A 20,364-nucleotide genomic window follows, 5' to 3' on the forward strand; every position below is an offset into this window, starting at 1 on the left:
AACCTAATAAGCAGCACCTGCAAACATTGCTTATAACCAGTGTGTAACCTATATGATGTGGTCAGGCACAGCACTGGGTTCTGAGCAGTGTTCTAGCAAAATGTAGACTACACAGTTATTGGAGTTTTAGTAGTGTCCTTTTTTAAAGTGTTGCTGTCACTTTAAATTAAAAAAAAAAACACTTTTGACACATGACACATCAAAAGTTTTTATTGGTCAGAGTCTGTGTATTTAGACCCCCTGCCAGTTAAATAGGATGAGAAATGTTGTTTTCTTTTCAGTCTGACACAGTGCTCTCTGCTGACATCTCTGTCTGAGACAGGAACTGTCCAGAGTAGTAGCAAGTCCCCATAGAAAACCTTTCCAGAGATGTCAGCAGAGAGCACTGTGTCAGACTGAAAGCAAAACATTTCCTGTAGAACATACAATAGCTGAGACGTATGGGAAGACTTGACATTTTTAAATAGAAGTAAATTACAAATCTTTATAACTTTCGGAAACCAGATGATTTGAAAGAAAAAGATTTTTGCTGGAAAACCCCTTTAACCCCTTAACAAAGCATGACGGGTATACTCGTCTTGTGGCCGTCAAGAGTAAACAGAGAGGGCTCCCGGCGTGAGCCCTCTCCGCTGCCCCTGGTCCCCAGCCAGGGACAGCGGTATTAGCTGTCAAAGCTGGCAACTGCATTTAAATAGTCCTTAACCCCTACTGCTGGTGTCTAGTGGGGGGATCGCTAAGGGGAGATCCTTTCTACTGAACCGTCCGGGGCTCAGCATCGGAATGGCGCTGATCCCAGCTCGGCCAGAGTAATAGAGCACTGATCTGATGGATCATTGCTCTATTACAGACGTGTCAAACTTAGGCCCTCCAGCTGTTTTAAAACTACAAAACTTTGGCTGTCCAGGCATGATGGGACTTGTAGTTTTGCAACAGCTGGAGGGCCTGAGTTTGCTTTTTTATATACACAGCAACAGCTGGAGGGCCTGAGTTTGACAACAGCTGGAGGGCCTGAGTTTGCTTTTTTTTATATACACAGCATTGATCTCAATGGTGGATCAGTGCTGTGTATATAGAAGTCCCCCAGGGAGGAAAAATGAAAGAACAAAAATGAAAACTGGCTCAGTCCTTAAAAGGTTAAACTAATCTGAGCCAGGACGTAAAGTGCTTTGTCACTCGCATTTTCTGCCTCTATTTAGTGATAGGCAGGGGTCTGAACACCCAAACAACTGATTGATCAAGACTTTTGTTGTGTGTGTGACCTGTCAAAACTTTATCGTTACAGTAATGCTTTAGCATTATACCATAATCCTTGTAAAATTCCTACAGGATGCCCTTGCTGCTCTGGAAACACCAGGTGGAGGCAGCCAGAAGAACAAGGCCCAGAGTACTCCTTTGTCTGAAGTTATTGGTAGAAATATGCAGTTGGCTCTTGCCAATAGTAATCGGCAAACTGCTGCTATCACGGCTAGTCCTCAGCTAAAGACTAGTGAGCAAAAAGAGGTAAGTAGCCTTCTCTGTGTGTTTTATGCGCCAGGCTGTTATCCTTGACCTACATTATCTGTATGCTAATATTAGTTTGCCCTTTTACAATGTGAAAACCATACACATAGTACCTAAGCGCTATAGTAGTAGTAGTAATAATCTGGAGGTACATAGACAAAAATCAGACATTACAGAGATACACATGTAATTATCCAACCATACGTAATGAGTGAGGGCCCTGATTGCAAGAGCTAACAGACTATTAGGAGGAGGTTGGAGGCAAAAGTGCTTTATTGTTACAATGGTCCGGCCATCTTTATAAATAGAGCAGTGCAGGTAAGGGTGGGTGAACCAATCACCAACCAATGCCTGCATGCTGCAGGTCACAGTGTCTTATGGTAAGGCCGGGGTTGACCAAATTAGGGGACCTGATAAGCCTGTTTGAAAAGATGACTTTGAGGGCACATTTAAAGCTTTGGGTATCGGAGGCGAGTCTGACATTCTTAGGCTGTATACTCCATAGAACTGGTGGAGCTTGGGTAAACTCCTGAAAACTGAAATGAGAGGTGTGGATTAAGGAGGATTTTAGATGTAGGTCATTAGCAGAGCGTAAAGCACGGGTAGGGGGTAGTAAACAGAGATGAGGGAGGAGATATAGGGAGGGGCAGAATCGTGAAAAGCTTTTTGGATGAGCAGGAGAAGTTTGACGGGAATGAATCGTCGACAATGAGAGTTTGAGACTTTACAGATGTTGAGAATGTGGGGAGTAAAGGACAGATCAGAATCAAAACACCAAGGCATCAAGCTTGCTGTGTATAGGGGTTATGGTTGCAACACAGACATATGGAAATGTCAGGTGGAGAGACAACAGACGGTTACTACTGTTTTGTTGGAGTGCGGGGGTGATATCACGGGAGGAGGTATAGAGCTGGGTATCATCAGCATAGAGATGGTACTGAAAACCAAACTTGCTTATGATTTGTCCAATTGGTAGAGTGTAAATTGAGAGAAGGAGAGGGCCCAGGTCTGATCCCTGGGGAACCCAAAATGTAAGAGGAAAAGAAGATGAGGTGGAGCCAGCAAATGATACACTAAAGGAGCTGTCCGAGAGATTGGAGGAAAACCAGGAAAGAGCAGTGTCCCTGAAGCTGAGAGAGTGGAGCATGGAGAGGAGGAGCTGGTGATCTACCGTGTCAAAAGCTGCAGATAGATCCAGGAGAATGAGCAAAGAATGGTCACCTTGAGATTTGGCAGTGCGGAGATCATTAGAGACTTTAGTTAGGGCAGTTTCTGTAGAAAGGTGGAAGGAATAGAACAGACATTCCAAAAGTTTAGAGATAAATGGGGTGGTGATGGCGTGTTTGGAAGTAGAGGGAAAGATCCCAGAAGAAAGGGAGAGGTTGAAGTTTTTAGTTAAATGAGTAGTGAGAGCAGGAGAGGAGTCTGGACAAGGTGTGAGGGAATACGGTCACTAGGGTAGGTGGTGGAGCGTGAGGAGAAGAGAAGTCTGGAGACTTCTTTCTCTGTCACTGGTTAGAAGGCTGAGAGGGATAAGGAGGGAATGTGAGAGGGAAGGGGTTCAACACTACTTGGGGACTGGGAGATGATATCTTGCCAGATGGGATATGTCTTGTTTTTGAATTTGGGGGCTAGGTCTTCAGCACAGAGGTCAGTGGTGTGTGTGTCTATTTTAGGTTTAAGGAGAGAGTTGAGGGTGTCAAATAGGAGGAGTTTTTACTCACCGTAAACTCTCTTTCTCGTAGTCTTCATTGGGGGACACAGACACCATGGGTATAGGCTGCTGCCACTAGGAGGCTGACACTAAGAAAAAACAAAAAAGGTCGGCCCCTCCCAGCAGGCTATACCCGCCCACTGGCACTGAGCTAATTCAGTAGTGAAAAAGCAGTAGGAGGAGCCGAAACCAATAGAAAAAACAATCCACACTCAAAATCTGAAAACACAGGCCAACAGGCAACCCTAAAACATTCAACAAGGGGTGGGTGCTGTGTCCCCCAATGAAGACTACGAGAAAGAGAGTTTACGGTGAGTAAAAACTCCTCCTTTCTCGTGCGTCTTATTGGGGGACACAGACACCATGGGACGTCCAAGAGCAGTCCCGTGGGTGGGAAGACACAGAGAAGAGCTAAGAAGAGGAAGAAGCCACTGCCGCCCGCAAGACCTTGCGGCCCAGACTCGCATCGGCCGATGCAAAAGTGTCCACACGGTAGAACCTCGAAAAGGTGTGTAGTGAGGACCATGTGGCGGCCTTGCAAATCTGAAGAGCCGAGGCCCCATGACGGATCGCCCAGGAAGCCCCAACCGAACGAGTCGAGTGAGCCGCAATCCGGAACGGGGGCAACTTACCCTTACTCTGGTATGCCTGAGCGATGGCGGAGCGGACCCAGCGAGCCAGGGTCGCCTTAGACGCCGCTGATCCCTTCCGGGGACCATCTGGAATGACGAAGAGTGAGTCCGAATTCCGAAGAGACTTAGTCCTGGAAAGGTAGATGCGCAGGGCGCGAACGACATCCAGCGTATGGAGCGCGCGCTCCCTTGGATGAGAGGGGGTCGGGCAAAAAGAGGGAAGAACAATATCTTCGTTGAGGTGGAAAGGGGAAATCACCTTGGGCTGGAAGGACGCCACTGGCCTAAGAACCACCTTGTCCTGGTGCAACACCAGCAGGGGAGGACGGCACGACAGAGCCGCCAACTCCGAAATCCGCCTGACCGACGTGACCGCCACCAAGAAAACTACCTTAAAGGACAAGATGGCCAAAGGCACATCTCGGAGGGGCTCAAACGGAGGAGACTGCAGCACATCCAGGACCAGGTTCAGATCCCACGGGGGAACTGGGTGCCGATAAGGAGGCGCAACGTGCGCCACCCCCTGGAGAAAGGTCCTGACCTGGGGCACCGACGCCAAGGGCCTCTGGAAGAAAACTGAAAGAGCGGAAACCTGGCCCTTAAGAGAGCTCAGGGATAAGCCAGAGTCCAGGCCTGCTTGGAGGAAGGCAAGGAGCCATGCCAGAGAGAACGAAAGCGGTGGCGCAGAGCAGGATTCGCAATGACGGAGGTAGGCCCGCCAACAACGGTAATAAACCCTCGCCGACGCAGGCTTCCGAGCCTTAATCATGGTCCTGATGACCGCATCAGAAACCCGCGTGCCTTTAAAATCGAGGTTTCAATAGCCACGCCGTCAAACGTAGCGTGGCTAAACGCGGGTGGCAGAGTGGCCCTTGAGTGAGAAGATCTGGCCGGTCTGGTAGACGCCAAGGAACGTCGGCGGCGAGATTCACGAGATCCGTGTACCAGGCGCGCCGTGGCCAGTCCGGGCCACGAGGATCACCGGAACTCCCTCCACCTTTATTTTTCTCACCACCCGCGGCAGGAGCGGGAGAGGAGGAAAGATGTAAGGGAGGCTGAACCGATGCCAGGGAATCACCAAGGCATCCGAGGCCAGAGCCAGAGGGTCCCGCGTCCGGCAGACGAACTTCGGCAGTCTGTGGTTGAAGCGAGACGCCATCAGGTCCACATCTGGTGTTCCCCATCTGCGACAGATCTGGGAGAACACCTCTGGATGCAGGGACCATTCCCCTGGATCCACCCGTGCACGACTCAGATAGTCGGCCATCCAATTGTCCACACCCGGAATGTGTACAGCGGACAAGGCAAGCACGGTTTTCTCCGCCCAGGAGAGGATCAGCGCCACTTCCATCATGGCGGCCTTGCTGCGGGTCCCGCCCTGATGATTCACATAAGCCACTGCTGTGGCGTGGGCGTCTGCACCCGAACTGGGAGATCGCGGAGCTGTGCCTGCCAGTGCAGAAGGGAGAGACGAATCGCCCTCAGTTCGAGGATGTTGATGGGGAGGCAAGCTTCCTCGGACGACCAGGTTCCTTGAACAGTCAGGTCGTTCCAAACCCCTCCCCAGCCCTGCAGGCTGGCATCGGTGGTCACGATCTGCCAATGGACGGGGAGGAAGGAGCGACCCAGAGAGAGGCTCGGGGATCGCAGCCACCACTGAAGGTCTTGACGAAGGCGAGCCGGAATGTTCACCCTCCGGTCTAGGGAGGGGAGCGACTTGTCCCACCGTGACAGCAGGAAGAGCTGCAGCGGACGGGAATGGAACTGGGCGAAGAGGATTGCCTCCATCGACGCCACCATCTTCCCCAGAACCCTCATACAGGAACGTATGGACACTGGGCGGCGGCTGCAAAGAGCTCTGACGTCGGCCTGAAGGGACTGCAGTTTCTCCGCTGGAAGGAAAACGCGTGCCCGTATTGAATCCAAGCGCATTCCCAGAAAAACAATGGACTGGGCCGGGATCAAGGAGGACTTGGGGTGGTTGATCAGCCAACCAAAGCGTGAGAGTGTCTCCAGGGTGATATGGAGGCTCTCCAAGTTCTGGTCCTCGGACGGGGCTTTGACGAGTATGTCGTCCAAGTAAGGGGTTACAGAGATACCCCGAGCCCGAAGAAGGGCCATGACGGGCGCCATGGTCTTCGTGAAGACCCTCGGGGCCGAAGCCAGGCCGAACGGGAGAGCCATGAACTGATAATGCTCTTCCCCTACTGCAAAGCGCAGGAAACGTTGATGCGGAGGGAAAATCGGCACGTGAAGATACGCGTCCTGAATATCCACCGAAGAGAGAAACTCGCCCGGCTCCAGAGATGCGATCACAGAGCGCAGAGACTCCATTCGGAAATGAGAAAGTCGGACATGACGATTTAGACGTTTGAGGTCTAAAATCGGGCGTACCGAACCGTCCTTCTTCGGGACCACGAAAAGGTTTGAATAAAACCCGCGGAACCGTTGCAGAGGAGGGACGGGAACAATCACTCCCTTCGAGAGGAGCGAAGGGATGGCCTGGGAAAAACCGGCCGCCAGGGCAGGAGACCTGGGGGGCCGAGAAAGGAAAAAACGATCGCGGGGAACGGAAACAAACTCGATCTTGTAACCTTGTGAAACCACTTCCCGCACCCAAGCGTCCTGAACATGAGCAAGCCAGACCTCCTGGAACAACAGGAGGCGGCTGCCCACCTGGGAGCCGGGTGGGGGAAAACCTTCAGGAGGAGGAAGGCTTGGAGGTGCCCGGGCTTAAAGGGAGGGCGGGAGGCGGCGGATCGCGCCTGCCAGGAAGAACGGTTCTTGGAGAAACCGGACCTTTTGTTCTGAGGGGCCGCAGATTTCCCGGAGCGAGACGGTGGGAGCGACCGAAAGGAACGAAAAGACCCTGGCTTGCGACGGGAATCCTGAGGCTTGGGACGCTGCTGGGGAAGATTGGTACTCTTCCCCCCCCCGTGGCATCAGAAATGATCTCATCTAGACATTTTCCGAAAAGACGAGAGCCAGCAAAAGGAAGACTGGTGAGAGAACGCTTGGAAGCGTTGTCAGCTCGCCACTCACGAAGCCACAGAGACCGGCAGATGGCCACAATATTGGCTGAAGCAAAAGTCGAACAGGCTGCAGCGTCCAGAGAAGCAGAGCAGAGATATTGAGCCGCGTCCTGAATCTGTTGTGCGAGGTCTGCTAATTCCTCGGCTGATGTGCCGGAAATAAGACCGTCCTTCAGCTGCTTAGCCCACACTGAAATAGATTTAGAGACCCAAGTGGACGCAAGTGTGGGTAGGAGAGAGAAACCGGAGGCCTCAAAAGCCGACCTAGCTAAGGACTCAGTGCGTCTGTCAGTGGAGTCCTTAAGGGACGACGCATTGTCCAGCGGAAGAGTCGGGGGATCCACTGAGGGTGGAGCTGACCAGCGAGCCATAAGGTCCTCAGGAAAAGGATAAAGAATCGACAAGTGTTTAGGCTTTGAGAAACGCTTGTCTGGGGTCTTCTAAAACTTGGAAAACAGGTCATCAAATTCCTTGTGACTGGGGAAGGTGCTACGGACACGGCGGCCGCTTTTATGGAAAAAGACCTCATCAGAGGGCGATGGGTCCGGTGAATCCTTCAACTGGAAGGTATCGCGGACTGCGGCCACAAGGCTATCCACAGTGGAAGCCATGGGCGAAGCATCCTCAGCATCGAAGTTGAGAGACAACTCAGAATCCGACGGGTCTCCAGGAGAATGGGAACGCCTGGTAGGAGAGGGATGCCTTGGGGCCAGACTGGTTGGAGGGGAGCCAGAAGAAGATCGAGACGAGCCACGGCGAAGACGCTTGCGAGAGCGGCTCCTGCCGGGACGGACGCTGGAGGCCGCAGGACGGGACTGGACAGGCGCAGAAGAGGACGCAGACAGGCGATCAAGAGCGGCCGCCACCGACTGAGACAACTGAGCCATCTGCGACACTGACTGGCAGAGGGAGCGCGCCCAGGCCGGGGCAGGCTCCTCAGACTCCGGAGGGGGGTCCTGAGCAGGATCCATGGAGAGAGACGAGCTGGACTGCATGGAACAGGCAGCGCAGAGTGGCTGAGAGTGGCCAAAAGCAGATTTAGTGTTACAAGACGTACAGAAATAGTAGGTAACAGAGGAAGGAGGAGGGTGCTGGCGGCGTGTGGACGCAGACAGGCGATCAAGAGCGGCCGCCACCGACTGAGACAACTGAGCCATCTGCGACACTGACTGGCAGAGGGAGCGCGCCCAGGCCGGGGCAGGCTCCTCAGACTCCGGAGGGGGGTCCTGAGCAGGATCCATGGAGAGAGACGAGCTGGACTGCATGGAACAGGCAGCGCAGAGTGGCTGAGAGTGGCCAAAAGCAGATTTAGTGTTACAAGACGTACAGAAATAGTAGGTAACAGAGGAAGGAGGAGGGTGCTGGCGGCGTGTGGACGCAGACAGGCGATCAAGAGCGGCCGCCACCGACTGAGACAACTGAGCCATCTGCGACACTGACTGGCAGAGGGAGCGCGCCCAGGCCGGGGCAGGCTCCTCAGACTCCGGAGGGGGGTCCTGAGCAGGATCCATGGAGAGAGACGAGCTGGACTGCATGGAACAGGCAGCGCAGAGTGGCTGAGAGTGGCCAAAAGCAGATTTAGTGTTACAAGACGTACAGAAATAGTAGGTAACAGAGGAAGGAGGAGGGTGCTGGCGGCGTGTGGACGCAGACAGGCGATCAAGAGCGGCCGCCACCGACTGAGACAACTGAGCCATCTGCGACACTGACTGGCAGAGGGAGCGCGCCCAGGCCGGGGCAGGCTCCTCAGACTCCGGAGGGGGGTCCTGAGCAGGATCCATGGAGAGAGACGAGCTGGACTGCATGGAACAGGCAGCGCAGAGTGGCTGAGAGTGGCCAAAAGCAGATTTAGTGTTACAAGACGTACAGAAATAGTAGGTAACAGAGGAAGGAGGAGGGTGCTGGCGGCGTGTGGAATCAGATCTTGAGTCAGACATAATGCTAATCAAGAATCTATAAATATATATATATATATATATATATATATATATATATATATATATATATATATATATATATATATATCATATATCTGTAAATACAAATATATAGTAGGAAAAAAACAGCCAGCTAGTGTGCTCCTTCAGTATACAGCTGTTGGAGGCTGAAGAAACCAGGCCTGCAGAGTAACAGAATACACAGTGAGGATACTCAGAGGAAAAACTGAGGAAAACTGAGGAAAACAGGCAGAACTAGTCCCAGAGGAGCTTACCAGGAACAAGGATCAGAGATGGCAGAGGTCCGATCAGGGCACAGAGGCTGCTGAGGGAGGCTGGGGGTTGTAGTCCCACGGCTGAATCTCCTAGACCGAGGCGCTGCGCAGTCTGAAGATTGCTGCACCGACCGGGCCGTCTTGATGACGCGCTACGTGCGTGGCGACGTCAGGCGCTGGCCCGCGCGGGAGAAAAGACCGCGCGCGGGAAATACGAAAGATACAGGAAGAAGGAGAATGGCGCCCGAGCAGAGGACTGCAAGAGCCGAGACCGCGACCCGGAAGCGAAGGCCGTAAACCGGAAGTCGCGGTCCCGACAGAAGAGAAGGCCCCGGGCCCGGATCGTAAGCCCGGCACCCGCAGCACCCCCGCATGCGGTGAACGGAACGCCGCAGGGCTAAGTAGAGGCACAGGGGGCCCGGAGCTAGAGGAGAATGGAGAATCCGACGGATCTCCGGAGGGAAACGAAGACCACCCTGGGGGAGGAGGGAGAAGGGGGGAGGGGGATCGCGGGACCCGGTGGATGCAGGAACCATAGCCCTGAGAGAGAGAGAAGTGCAGGGAAGCACCTACTTACCCCGACGCTGTCTTGGTCCATCTCCTCTTCTGCCGGCACTGTGCCGTGCTGCCGCGCTCAACTTAGGGAGGCTGGGCGGGCAGGGGCTGGCGGAGTAGATCCGCATAAAGGAGCAACAGACAGCAGAGCTAGTCTGTGTCCTGGGCGCTGGGTCCGGCCGGTGGCAACCTAGGGTAAACAGCCCCTTTCCAGTTAGGTTCTGTGCCCTGGTTGCATAGGGGGGGGGGATCAGGGTGAGTCTTTGGTGACCCACCGTGCCCCGACCTGTAAGGAGGAAAAAATTAGTAATCTAAGCAAAAAACAAGCAGAAACTGGTCTGGAGTAACCAGACCTGCGTCTGCCTCCTACTGACACTAAGCTAAACTGAATTAGCTCAGTGCCAGTGGGCGGGTATAGCCTGCTGGGAGGGGCCGACCTTTTTTGTTTTTTCTTAGTGTCAGCCTCCTAGTGGCAGCAGCCTATACCCATGGTGTCTGTGTCCCCCAATAAGACGCACGAGAAAGGCATTTTGGGTTATGGGATAGAGAAGAAATGAATAGCTTATAGGTATAGTACTCTCATAAAATTACGAGGGTGATAGCTTATAGACATATGAAGGGATGATAATAAAAACAACAGATTTTCTTTCATCTTAGTATTCATAAATTGAAGATCTATGTACTATTGATTTCTATAAAATTTCTGTTTTCTTTACAGACAGATCAAGAACCCAAAATACTAAATGATGTAGTTATATGTGTGAGCAAGAAGCTCATCAAGAGACAAGGGGAGCTCAATGGTATAGCAGCCTCGCTTGGCGCAGAATACAGGTATTTTATGCTGGCAGATGCACTAAATCAGATGAACAACAAAATTAATTAAAAATGTAGTAAAGTGTTTTCCAACTACAAGTGAACCAATACACAAATAATGTTTTGTTTTTTTTCCTAGGTGGTGCTTTGATGAAAGTGTAACTCACTTTATTTATCAGGGGAAACAGAATGATACCAACCGAGAATTCAGATCTGTAAAGGAAAGGACTGACATCCACATAGTTTCTGAACATTGGCTGTTGTCTGTATGTATAATGTGGATTTTTTTTCTTCTAAGCTTCTAAAGGTGTTACAAGGGGCTGCTTTCACAATGCATTTTGCAGTGGTAGTGTTGTATTAGCGCATGTACTAAGAAAGCTGCTGTTGCATCCATAGAATGGAGCCCATTTTTCTGACAAAGATAAAAAGAGGAAACCTTTTAATTTGGTTATTATGGGATTATTACATACAAAGGTGTATACCTGTATGTTTTTGTTTTACAAAGGCAGTTTTAGGTGATGCATACCACTCTTTACCATATATTTCCAAACTCTGCACATTACAAATGTACACCCAGCAGGCGTACAGAATACAGCTGTTTCACGTGGAGACAGCTTAAGAAGAAGCATGGGTCTACATGCAAAACAGCTGTTACCTGTCTTTGCTTGCTCCTCACCTGCTGGGTGTATGTTTTTAATGTGCAGCATTTGGAAATAAATGGTATATACACCTTACATCTAGTGCGTGCTGCTCATTTTTTCAATTTTTCGTGTGGACTGCTAACTATGCAGAACTGAACACACCTATGTCGATATCTACCAGTGCACGTTACCTGTGACCCAGGGTGTATATTGCTAAAGGTTGTGCCAGTTGCTATGTCCCTCTAATAGGACTGTATACCTCTGCCAGACACTGCAAAAGTAGTGTGATAAGGCCCTTAGTAAATTTTTGTAAATCAGTAGGTAAATAATAATTCTAATACAGTAGTAATTTTTTATTATAAAAAACAAAAATGTTGGACAAACTTTAAGATACTGTTATTGAGAGTATAGTGAAGTACATATGCCTTTGTTTTTCGCAGCTATAAGTTTTATGCTTGCCATATTAATATGCTTCATTTTGCATTTTCACTGAAAAGTGTGCAGAAGAGCAAAAGAGAGTCCCAGAGTCTCTTTACCCTCATACATACAATCCAAAAATGAGCCTTGACATCAGTGCTGTACAGGATGGAGTGAATAGCAGTAAGGTTTCTACAACAGTTTCCAAACATGAGAAGGTATGGTGAAGTCTTCTATGGTTAACTAGTGCCTTTCACCAATATAAAATTGTTTGAAAATACAATGAATGTTAAATGTGAGTAGCAGGGGGTTGCTCATGTGCAGTTACTCTCCATTAAAAAAGATAGAAGCTACAGAAACAGCCAAGTTATTTGTTTGCTGTTCATCACCACCACAGGAGGTACTGTACCATTACTATGTTTTCTCCAAAGGGACTGGAACATGTTAATCAGGACTACTGTATTACCTCAGCAAATGCTAACATATATATTCTCACCAAAATGCATAATACAGAAGCTGCCCAGTGAGACGTTACATCTGAGAGTACAGCGCTGCAGCATTCAGCATTTGTCTTAATATTGATGGTAAAAATAAAGCCTGCAAGATTTCACGATTATTTTAACACTGGGCTTAAAACTAAGCTGAGTATTTCCGTTCTGTCTGTGATAATAAGTGTAGGGTTGCTGGAAAGTGATCTGTACAGCATTACAGCAAGAGGTTACACCAGTAGTTAGCAAAGACAATAGAATCTCTGCTTCTCCCTTCCTGTGAAATGAACTTGGTCACAGAGGTACTAAGTATGTTTAAATGTGTGTCCATACAAAGAATAGGGTCTGGAGATGTTCATTGTGGCATGCTGTAAAGTATGTCACTTAAACAGCTTAGGCAAGATGGCAGCCGCTATAAAAATGTATTAAAAATAAAATTATTTCAATCAGAAAAAAAACATTATAGAAAGAAAGAACATGTTCCAGTATCTGTCTCCTACCAGTGAAATATGCCCTTCAAAGTCTGAGAGAGGTTACATGGGGCCTTCTCATATTTTGCATATTTTGATCAAATTGTTTCAGCTGTCCTGAAGCGCTAAGAGCCTTAATTTACCATGAAGTGGAAGCAGTAGTGCAGTATAAATATATACGAAGTAAAATATTCATATATCCTGTGTTCATATATTGTTTAGCATTTATAAAATGCCACTGTAAAGTTTGTGTGTTAGTGTTACAGCCATCGTTTTGTATACTTACGTTTCTTTTTTGTTTTGTTAGTAACTATTAATAAAAAAATGTTGTTAAAATTGTTAAAATGAACCAGTCTTTCACACATTATAGGGGTTGTCTATAATTAGAAAAAGAAAAAAGGGTTACTCTCAGCACCACCTTGTCCTCAGATTGTTAGTGGTATTGCAACTTGTCTCCATTCATTTCAGCAGACCTGAGCTGCAAAACCACACCCAAACTGGGGACAAACCTAGTGCTGTTTCTTGGAGAAAACAGACATGTTTTTCTAAGCCTGGATAACCCCTTTAAAGGGAACCAATCACACAAAAATTACCTATAAAGCTAAGGTAACGTGCTGGTAGATCAGCCAGCACGCTTCCTAACCATCCCCCTGTCCCCTCCATCTTCTGTACATAGAACCCGCAAAGTTAGTTTATTAGTCTCCCGGGCTCTATGCAAATTACCTTGTAAGTATTCACGGTGGGCGGACGGCTTCTTCAAGTAGTCCGTGTCCTGGGCCGGCTCCGGCGCTGTAATCACGCCCCTCTGGGCGTGTGTAGAAAGCGCCGCATGGTGACGTCATTAGGGGGGGCCAGCATTGCATGTTGGCCTGGCAGACGTCTTTAATAAGCTGCATCTTTTCCGGCTGCACTGCGCATGCGCAGCTTAGTAAAGACGTCGGCCAGGCCGACGTGCAATGCCGCCCCCCCCTAATGACGTCACCATGCGGCGCTTTCTACACACGCCCAGAGGGGTGTGATTACAGCGCCGGAGCCGGCCCAGGACAAGGACTACTTGAAGAAGCCACCCGCCCACCGTGGCTACTTACAAGGTAATTTGCATAGAGCCCGGGAGACTAATAAACAAACTTTGTGGGCTCTATGTACAGGGGACGGGGGGGACAGGGGGATGGTTGTGAAGCTTGCTGGCTGATCTACCAGCACGTTTCCTTAGCTTTATAGCCAATTTATGTGTGATTGGTTCCCTTTAAAGGGGTAGTGTGGCGTTTCAAAATTATTCACTAAATAACACACATTACAAAGTTATACAACTTTGTAATGTGTGTTATATTAGTGAATGGCCCCCTTCCCCGTGTTCCCACCCACGCTAGACCCGGAAGTGTTGGTGCATTATACTCACCTGATTCGTGTCGACCCCGTCCGCCATCTTGGGACTATGATGTCATCTTCGGGAGGCTGGCGAAACCGCTCCATCCGTCTCTCATGCCGGCCGCCCTCTGCCGCGTCATTAGCTGCTCAGCCGCGATTGGCTAAGCATAACTGTGCCCAGCCAATCGCGGCTGAGCAGCTGATGACGCGGCAAAGGGGGGCCGGCATGAGGGACGGATGGAGCGGTTCGGGCGGCCTTCCGAAGATGACATCATTGTCCCAAGATGGCGGACGGGGGTCGACACGAATCAGGTGAGTATAATGAACCAACACTTCCGGGTCTAGCGTGGGTGGGAACACGGGGAAGGGGGCCATTCACTAACATAACACACGTTACAAAGTTGTATAACTTTGTAATGTGTGTAATTTTGTGAAAAATTTTGAAACGCTGCACTACCCCTTTAAAGCCACTATTACATGGGGCGACATAGAGGAGCAAATGAGCGCCGTCAGCACTCGTATGTTCCTCGTTCCCCACCTGCTGCTGCCGCTTTTACACGCGGTGGCAGTGAGTGGGTGAGTACAGGAGGGGCTGCAAGCGATGGTTAGATTGTCCGTGCGGCCCATAGAGGATAGCAGTGATCTGCCACCGCTCCGATTCCACGGGTCGACGGCGGCAGATCGCTGCTATCACAGTGGTTTGTCTTTCAACATGTTGAAAGACAAACGACAGCAAAATTGTTCATGTTGGTTGATTATTGCCTTCTATTACACGGCCGATAATTGTTCCGTGTAATACAGCCTTAAAGGAGAAGTCCGGCCAAAATTTATTTTTTATATGTTATCACTTATGGAAAGTTATACAATTTTCTAATGTACATTAATTATGGGAAATGCTCATATACTGCTATTTCCCTTAATTTAGTGTATCAGGAAGTGTTAGAATTCTCTCAGAAGCGGTGACGTCACGACCAACGGTGTAATTCCTATGGAGTGTCCAGCAGGGGGCGCTCTCTATATAGAAGTCAATGAGTACCATTGACTTCTATATATAGTGCTCCCCTGCTGGACACTCCATTGGAATTACAATGGATGTGTGTATGTAATGTTATGCACTGTACTTTGCGATTGAATACATTTATGGAATACTTTGGGGAGCAAGTGTCCTTGCTCCCTAAAGTATCCCATAAATGTAATCAATAAATACATTTGCTGGGCACCGAGCAGGGAGGGAAAGAGGTGCCATCTACCTCCTCCTCCTTGCTCGGTGCTGGGAACATATACAAAGTACTACTCCCCCATTATCTGCAGATAATGGGGGAGTAGTACCTGTGCTATCTTATCGCCCGCGCCGCCGCTCACATAAGTGCCGCCCGCTCCGCCACCGCCGCCGCTCACAGAAGTGTCACCCTCTCCGCCGCTGCTCACAGTAGTGCCCCCTCCTCCTCCTACGCTCCCCCTCCTCCTCGAAACACTATGGCCCCGCTGACTCCCCACCGCCTGCCCGTGCCGCTCCTCACACTATCCGGCCGGCCACCGCTCTCTGTACCTGCAGGCCGGCTGCGTCAGCCCTCACCCACACTGGCCTGGGACACCAGGAAGCACCAGGAGCGCCGTGCTGCCGGCCGTGGTGGGTGAGGGCTGACGCGGCCGGCCTGCAGGAGCAGAGAGCGGTGGCCGGCCGGCCGGATAGTGTGAGGAGCGGCACGGGCAGGCAGCAGGGAGTCAGCAGGGCCATAGTGTTTCGAGGAGGAGGGGGGGAGCGGAGGAGGAGGGGGCACTACTGTGAGCGGCGGCGGAGCGGGCGGCACTTATGTGAGCGGCGGCGGAGCGGGCGGCACTTCTGTGAGCGGTGGCGCGGGCGGCGATAAGACAGCACAGGTACTACTCCCCTATTATCTGCAGATAATGGGGGAGTAGTACTTTGTATATGTTCCCAGCACCGAGCAAGGAGGGGGGAGGTAGATGGCACCTCTCTCCCTCCCTGCTCGGTGCCCAGCAAATGTATTTATTGATTACATTTATGGGATACTTTAGGGAGCAAGGACACTTGCTCCCCAAAGTATTCCATAAATGTATTCAATCGCAAAGTACAGTACATTACATACACACATCCATTGTAATTCCAATGGAGTGTCCAGCAGGGGCGCACTATATATAGAAGTCAATGGTACTCATTGACTTTTATATAGAGAGCGCCCCCTGCTGGACACTCCATAGGAATTACACCGTTGGTCGTGACGTCACCGCTTCTAAGAGAATTCTAACACTTCCTGATACACTAAATTAAGGGAAATAGCAGTATATGATCATTTCCTATAATTAATGTACATTAGAAAATTGTATAACTTTCCATAAGTAATAACATATAAAAAATAAATTTTGACCGGACTTCTCCTTTAAGGGTACAACACCATGTAAAGACAGACTAAAAGCATTAGAAACCACATTTGCATGCAGTGGGTGTGGGTTTCAAATATAATAACATTTTATACCAGAGCTTCTCAAATTGTGAGGTGGGCCTCACCAGTGAGAAGTCCCATAGTTGTTGGTGAGGCACTGTTGGGGAGGCAGTTTTCACAAAAGTGACTATAAGCTGCACAAACCTTTCCCTGGCTGCAACAATCTTGGGTTAAGGCACATTATTCATTCATTTCTACCTATTTAATGTTAGACTGAGCAATAGTTTTTATATTTGCATGGTATTCCACCACAGATGGTGAGGCCCAGCATCCTCTTGGTCAGTCTGGTGAGGCCCAGGCATCATTTTGTCGGTTGAGTTAGGCTACGTTCAGATTAGCGTTTGACCATCCGGCACCATTCCGTCTACCTTTTCCGTTTTAGAATAAGCAAAACGGAAACTGGCGGATCTGTTAAAATCCCCATAGATTCCCATTATATATTAGTGTGCTCCGTTTGCCCTAATTGTGCTCCATTTGCATGCAATCCGTTCATGATCCGGTTTTTTTGAACGTAAGAAAAAAGTGTTTGCAGTATTTTTCTTTCCGCTTAAAAAAAAACGGATCACGAACGGAAAGTGCACTTCCTTTTTTTTTTTTACACTGTAGTCAATGAGGACGGATCTAAAACGGAAGGTATTTCCGTTCACATCCGTTTTTTCCATCCGTTTTTGCACTGAGCATGCGCAGAAGCAGCAAGAAACCAAAGAAGAAAAATAAACGGATAGAAAAACGGATGCTACCGGATGCAAACTGATGTACAAAAGTCAGTTTTTTTTAAGCCAAAATACAAACGGACCATTAAAAAAAGATGAACATTTTGCAATCAGTTTGCATCAGTCTGCTCATCAGTTTATGCTCATCCGTTTAATTAATATAGACTGATCTGTTAGAAACAAAGAAAAACGCTAGTGTGGCAGAGCCCTTAGGCTCCAGTAGAAAAAGTTTTAAAAGCACTGGTTTAGATACCTTGACAATACACTTGCATGAAACAATTCATGCACAGTTGTTAACAAATCTATATGAATAGTTCCTTTAAACTAGTGCTTTGTTTGCATTTCAGAATAACGGACTAGCAGATGAAGATGATGAAATAGAAGTTTCTTCTATAAAGACAAATACTGTAAATGCTCCACTGGAAGGAAATGAAGTAAAGGGAGGTAAATATTAACACTTTTACATTCTAGTTTGTCCAAGAAGAGTTTTGTTAGCCTTTAGGTAATGAACTGAATAAATATTGACATAAAGGAAAGATTCCATAGATTCATAATTCCCACAACCATGTTCAACATGGGTTATCAATCACATATACCATAATTCTTGGATCGTTCCTCTTCATTTTTACATGTATTCTAATGCTACGAAGGCCAGCTTTTTAATAAAAATAATGTATGTGATTATAAAAAAAAAAATGCATTTCTCAAATTCTTTTCTTTATTCACATGACCAGCCCTTACACAGACACTAGAAATGAGGGAAAACTTCCAGCGACAGCTCCAAGAGCTGATGTCTGCAACATCAGTAGTTAAAGCACAAGGACCAAGAACGTCATTAAGCAGGGCAGGGTTTGATAACTCTCCTTGTACTCCTGAAGGAGTTCGTTCTACTAGAAATGGCCGTAGCCGAGTGCTGGAAGCAAGGAGGTAGTGCGAGATGAGATGACTTTACTGAATTTAGTATCTGTTACCTATCATAATAATGACAATGTATGATAATGTCCTTTTAGAAATTCCCGCCAGCCCACAGCTGACCTCAATACAGAGCCATCACAAAATGAGCAAATAATTTGGGATGACCCCACGGCAAGAGAAGAGAGAGCTAAATTAGCCAGCAATTTACAGTGGCCCAATAGTCCTTCCCAGTATATGGAACAACCTCAGCATAATGTGAAAAACCAAAATGATGATCCAGCCCAATTTAAGGAATCCTTAACAGACACAGAGTTGGCTAATATGGGTAAGTATACCTGATATCCTTGCCTGCATGGGTTGTAGCATATGTAGCAGACAAGACTGGAATAGTTGCATTTATTGTTTCCTAGCTTTAAATGGTTAGAGAAATTAAAAGTGACAAAATGTAATTTTAATGTTCTGTTTCAGAAACCTGTGAAGTGGATAAAACTGCAGCTGAGGAAGCGTTTAAAAAAGGAAAGGATCTACAATCTCCAACTAAAGAAGAAAAGTTGATCCCAACTCCACAAGCTCCTAGTATTGCATTCCCATTAACTAAGCCTATGGTGGCCCCACAGCCAAAAGAAAAGGTTAGCTTGCATTGTTGCATTCGGCTTTCTTTTGATCATTGTACAAAATACTGTATATGCAAAATTTGTAAGAGAATCTGTGCAATCTACTCCACATTATAGGCTGCATGTAACCAAGCCATATGCTTGATTGATACTGATATATGAACTGATGTATATTGAACCATATGCATGAATTTCAGGATGCAGGTTAATTGGTACTTTACATACCCATATATCAGATAGCTTTTGTTATGTGGTTTAAAGTAGTAGTCTGGGGCAATATAAGATATTCATTATGGGCAGGGGGTGGGGGTAGCATAATGAAGAAACTATACTTACCGGTGCCTTCGCAGCGCCATGTCCCATTCCTGGACCCCCACTGGGATTCTTCATATCTTCCCCCTGCTACATCACGACCCGGCTGATGGATGCCCCACTCAGCCAGTCAGTGACTGGGGTGGAACCGCGCTGCAGTCACTGACTGGCTGAGTGGGCTATCTCCCACCCTTTCACACTGTGTTGTGACGCACCAAGAAAAGGAGAGAAGATGACATTAACAGACATCCGGAAACCAGGTGATGCGTCGCTGCAAAAGCATGGGGACCAGTAAGTAATAGGCTCTTATATTCCCTCCACCACCTGCCCACAGTTTAATAATTAGTTTGGTCGTACTTTTCCTATAACTAAACTAATTTTAGTTTTGTTCAGACTGTGAGAATGAGCCCGACTCTGTGTCATGTGAGAAAACTGCCTTATGTTAAAAGCCTATGGGGCATGTCTCTTCTCACTGACACAGATCAGGGAGAGGAACATGTGGTCGTTATCCATTCCTCTGATTGGTCAGTGTCCTAGTGTTCAGACCCTGCTTAAATAACTTTGTCTTGTTTTTGTGACAGGTACACTGTAACCCGGCAGGGTTGCCTGTGCCAATAACTTTCCTGGACCGCCGGAGGAGATCTGCTTACCTCTGTGCGATAGAACCTGCAACAATACTTATTAACTGCTGTATGTCCTGCAGGAAGTGGTGTTTTCTTTCCAGTCTGACACAGTACTCTCTGCTGCCACCTCTGTCTGTGACAGGAACTGTCCGAAGCAGTAGCAAATTCCCATAGAAAACCTCTACTGCTCTGAACTTTTTCTGTCATGGACAGAGGTGGCAGCAGAGAGCACTGTGTCAGACTGGAAAGAGTACACTTCTTCCAGGACACACAGTAGCTCATAAGTATTGGAAGACTTGAGATTTCGTCAGTAACCCCTTTAAATGGTCAGATAGCAAACTAGTCTGTAAAGTTAAATATCAAATTAAAATTTAGTTTCTTTTTTTTAATCCATGCCATGTTTTCTTTAAAATAAACATTAACATTTTGAACTTTATACTTTATTGCAGAATGAAAACCCAGTTATTGAAGGGAAAGATAAGGAACGTCGATTCCAGCTTTCTTCCTTAAATCCCCAGGAAAGAATTGATTACTGCCAGCTAATTGAGGAGTTAGGTAAGTGGATTCCATCATAGGTTTTACCCTATTTCTAAAGCTGTGCCTTTCTTAAAGAGGCATTTCTTAAAAAGTCAATGTCATTGAAATGAACTTTTGACATGTCATCAGGCATGTCAAAAGTTATTTATCAAATCGATTTATCACTATGATTAGGAGATGTAGCTTGGTGGAGAGCGCAGAGTGATTCACTTCTTGGCTACTCGTTTATTTTGATAATGTGACTTGCGTTCTCCCTTACTATATCTCATGATCACGGTGGGTCTCAGCAGAGAGATCCGCTGTGCCTGATGACATGTCAAAAGTTATTTTTGATGACAGGTACTCT

At 48.0% G+C, this 20,364-nt stretch overlaps 1 protein-coding gene across 2 annotated transcripts in view; it reads left to right on the forward strand.

Annotated features, from left to right (window-relative positions):
• Positions 1 to 20,364, forward strand: part of TOPBP1 (DNA topoisomerase II binding protein 1) — a 60,532-nt gene that overhangs the window by 36,612 nt on the left and 3,556 nt on the right. For both annotated transcript variants that reach the window (XM_069958342.1, XM_069958343.1), the window contains exons 15-23: positions 1,327 to 1,500; positions 10,364 to 10,476; positions 10,598 to 10,724; positions 11,597 to 11,734; positions 17,365 to 17,461; positions 17,752 to 17,944; positions 18,028 to 18,257; positions 18,401 to 18,561; positions 19,931 to 20,036. In XM_069958342.1, the coding sequence (XP_069814443.1) occupies positions 1,327 to 1,500; positions 10,364 to 10,476; positions 10,598 to 10,724; positions 11,597 to 11,734; positions 17,365 to 17,461; positions 17,752 to 17,944; positions 18,028 to 18,257; positions 18,401 to 18,561; positions 19,931 to 20,036 (1,339 nt within the window). The remainder of the gene's footprint in view (positions 1 to 1,326; positions 1,501 to 10,363; positions 10,477 to 10,597; positions 10,725 to 11,596; positions 11,735 to 17,364; positions 17,462 to 17,751; positions 17,945 to 18,027; positions 18,258 to 18,400; positions 18,562 to 19,930; positions 20,037 to 20,364) is intronic.

Source organism: Dendropsophus ebraccatus, chromosome 2, assembly GCF_027789765.1.
Source record: "Dendropsophus ebraccatus isolate aDenEbr1 chromosome 2, aDenEbr1.pat, whole genome shotgun sequence".
NCBI lineage: Eukaryota > Metazoa > Chordata > Amphibia > Anura > Hylidae > Dendropsophus > Dendropsophus ebraccatus.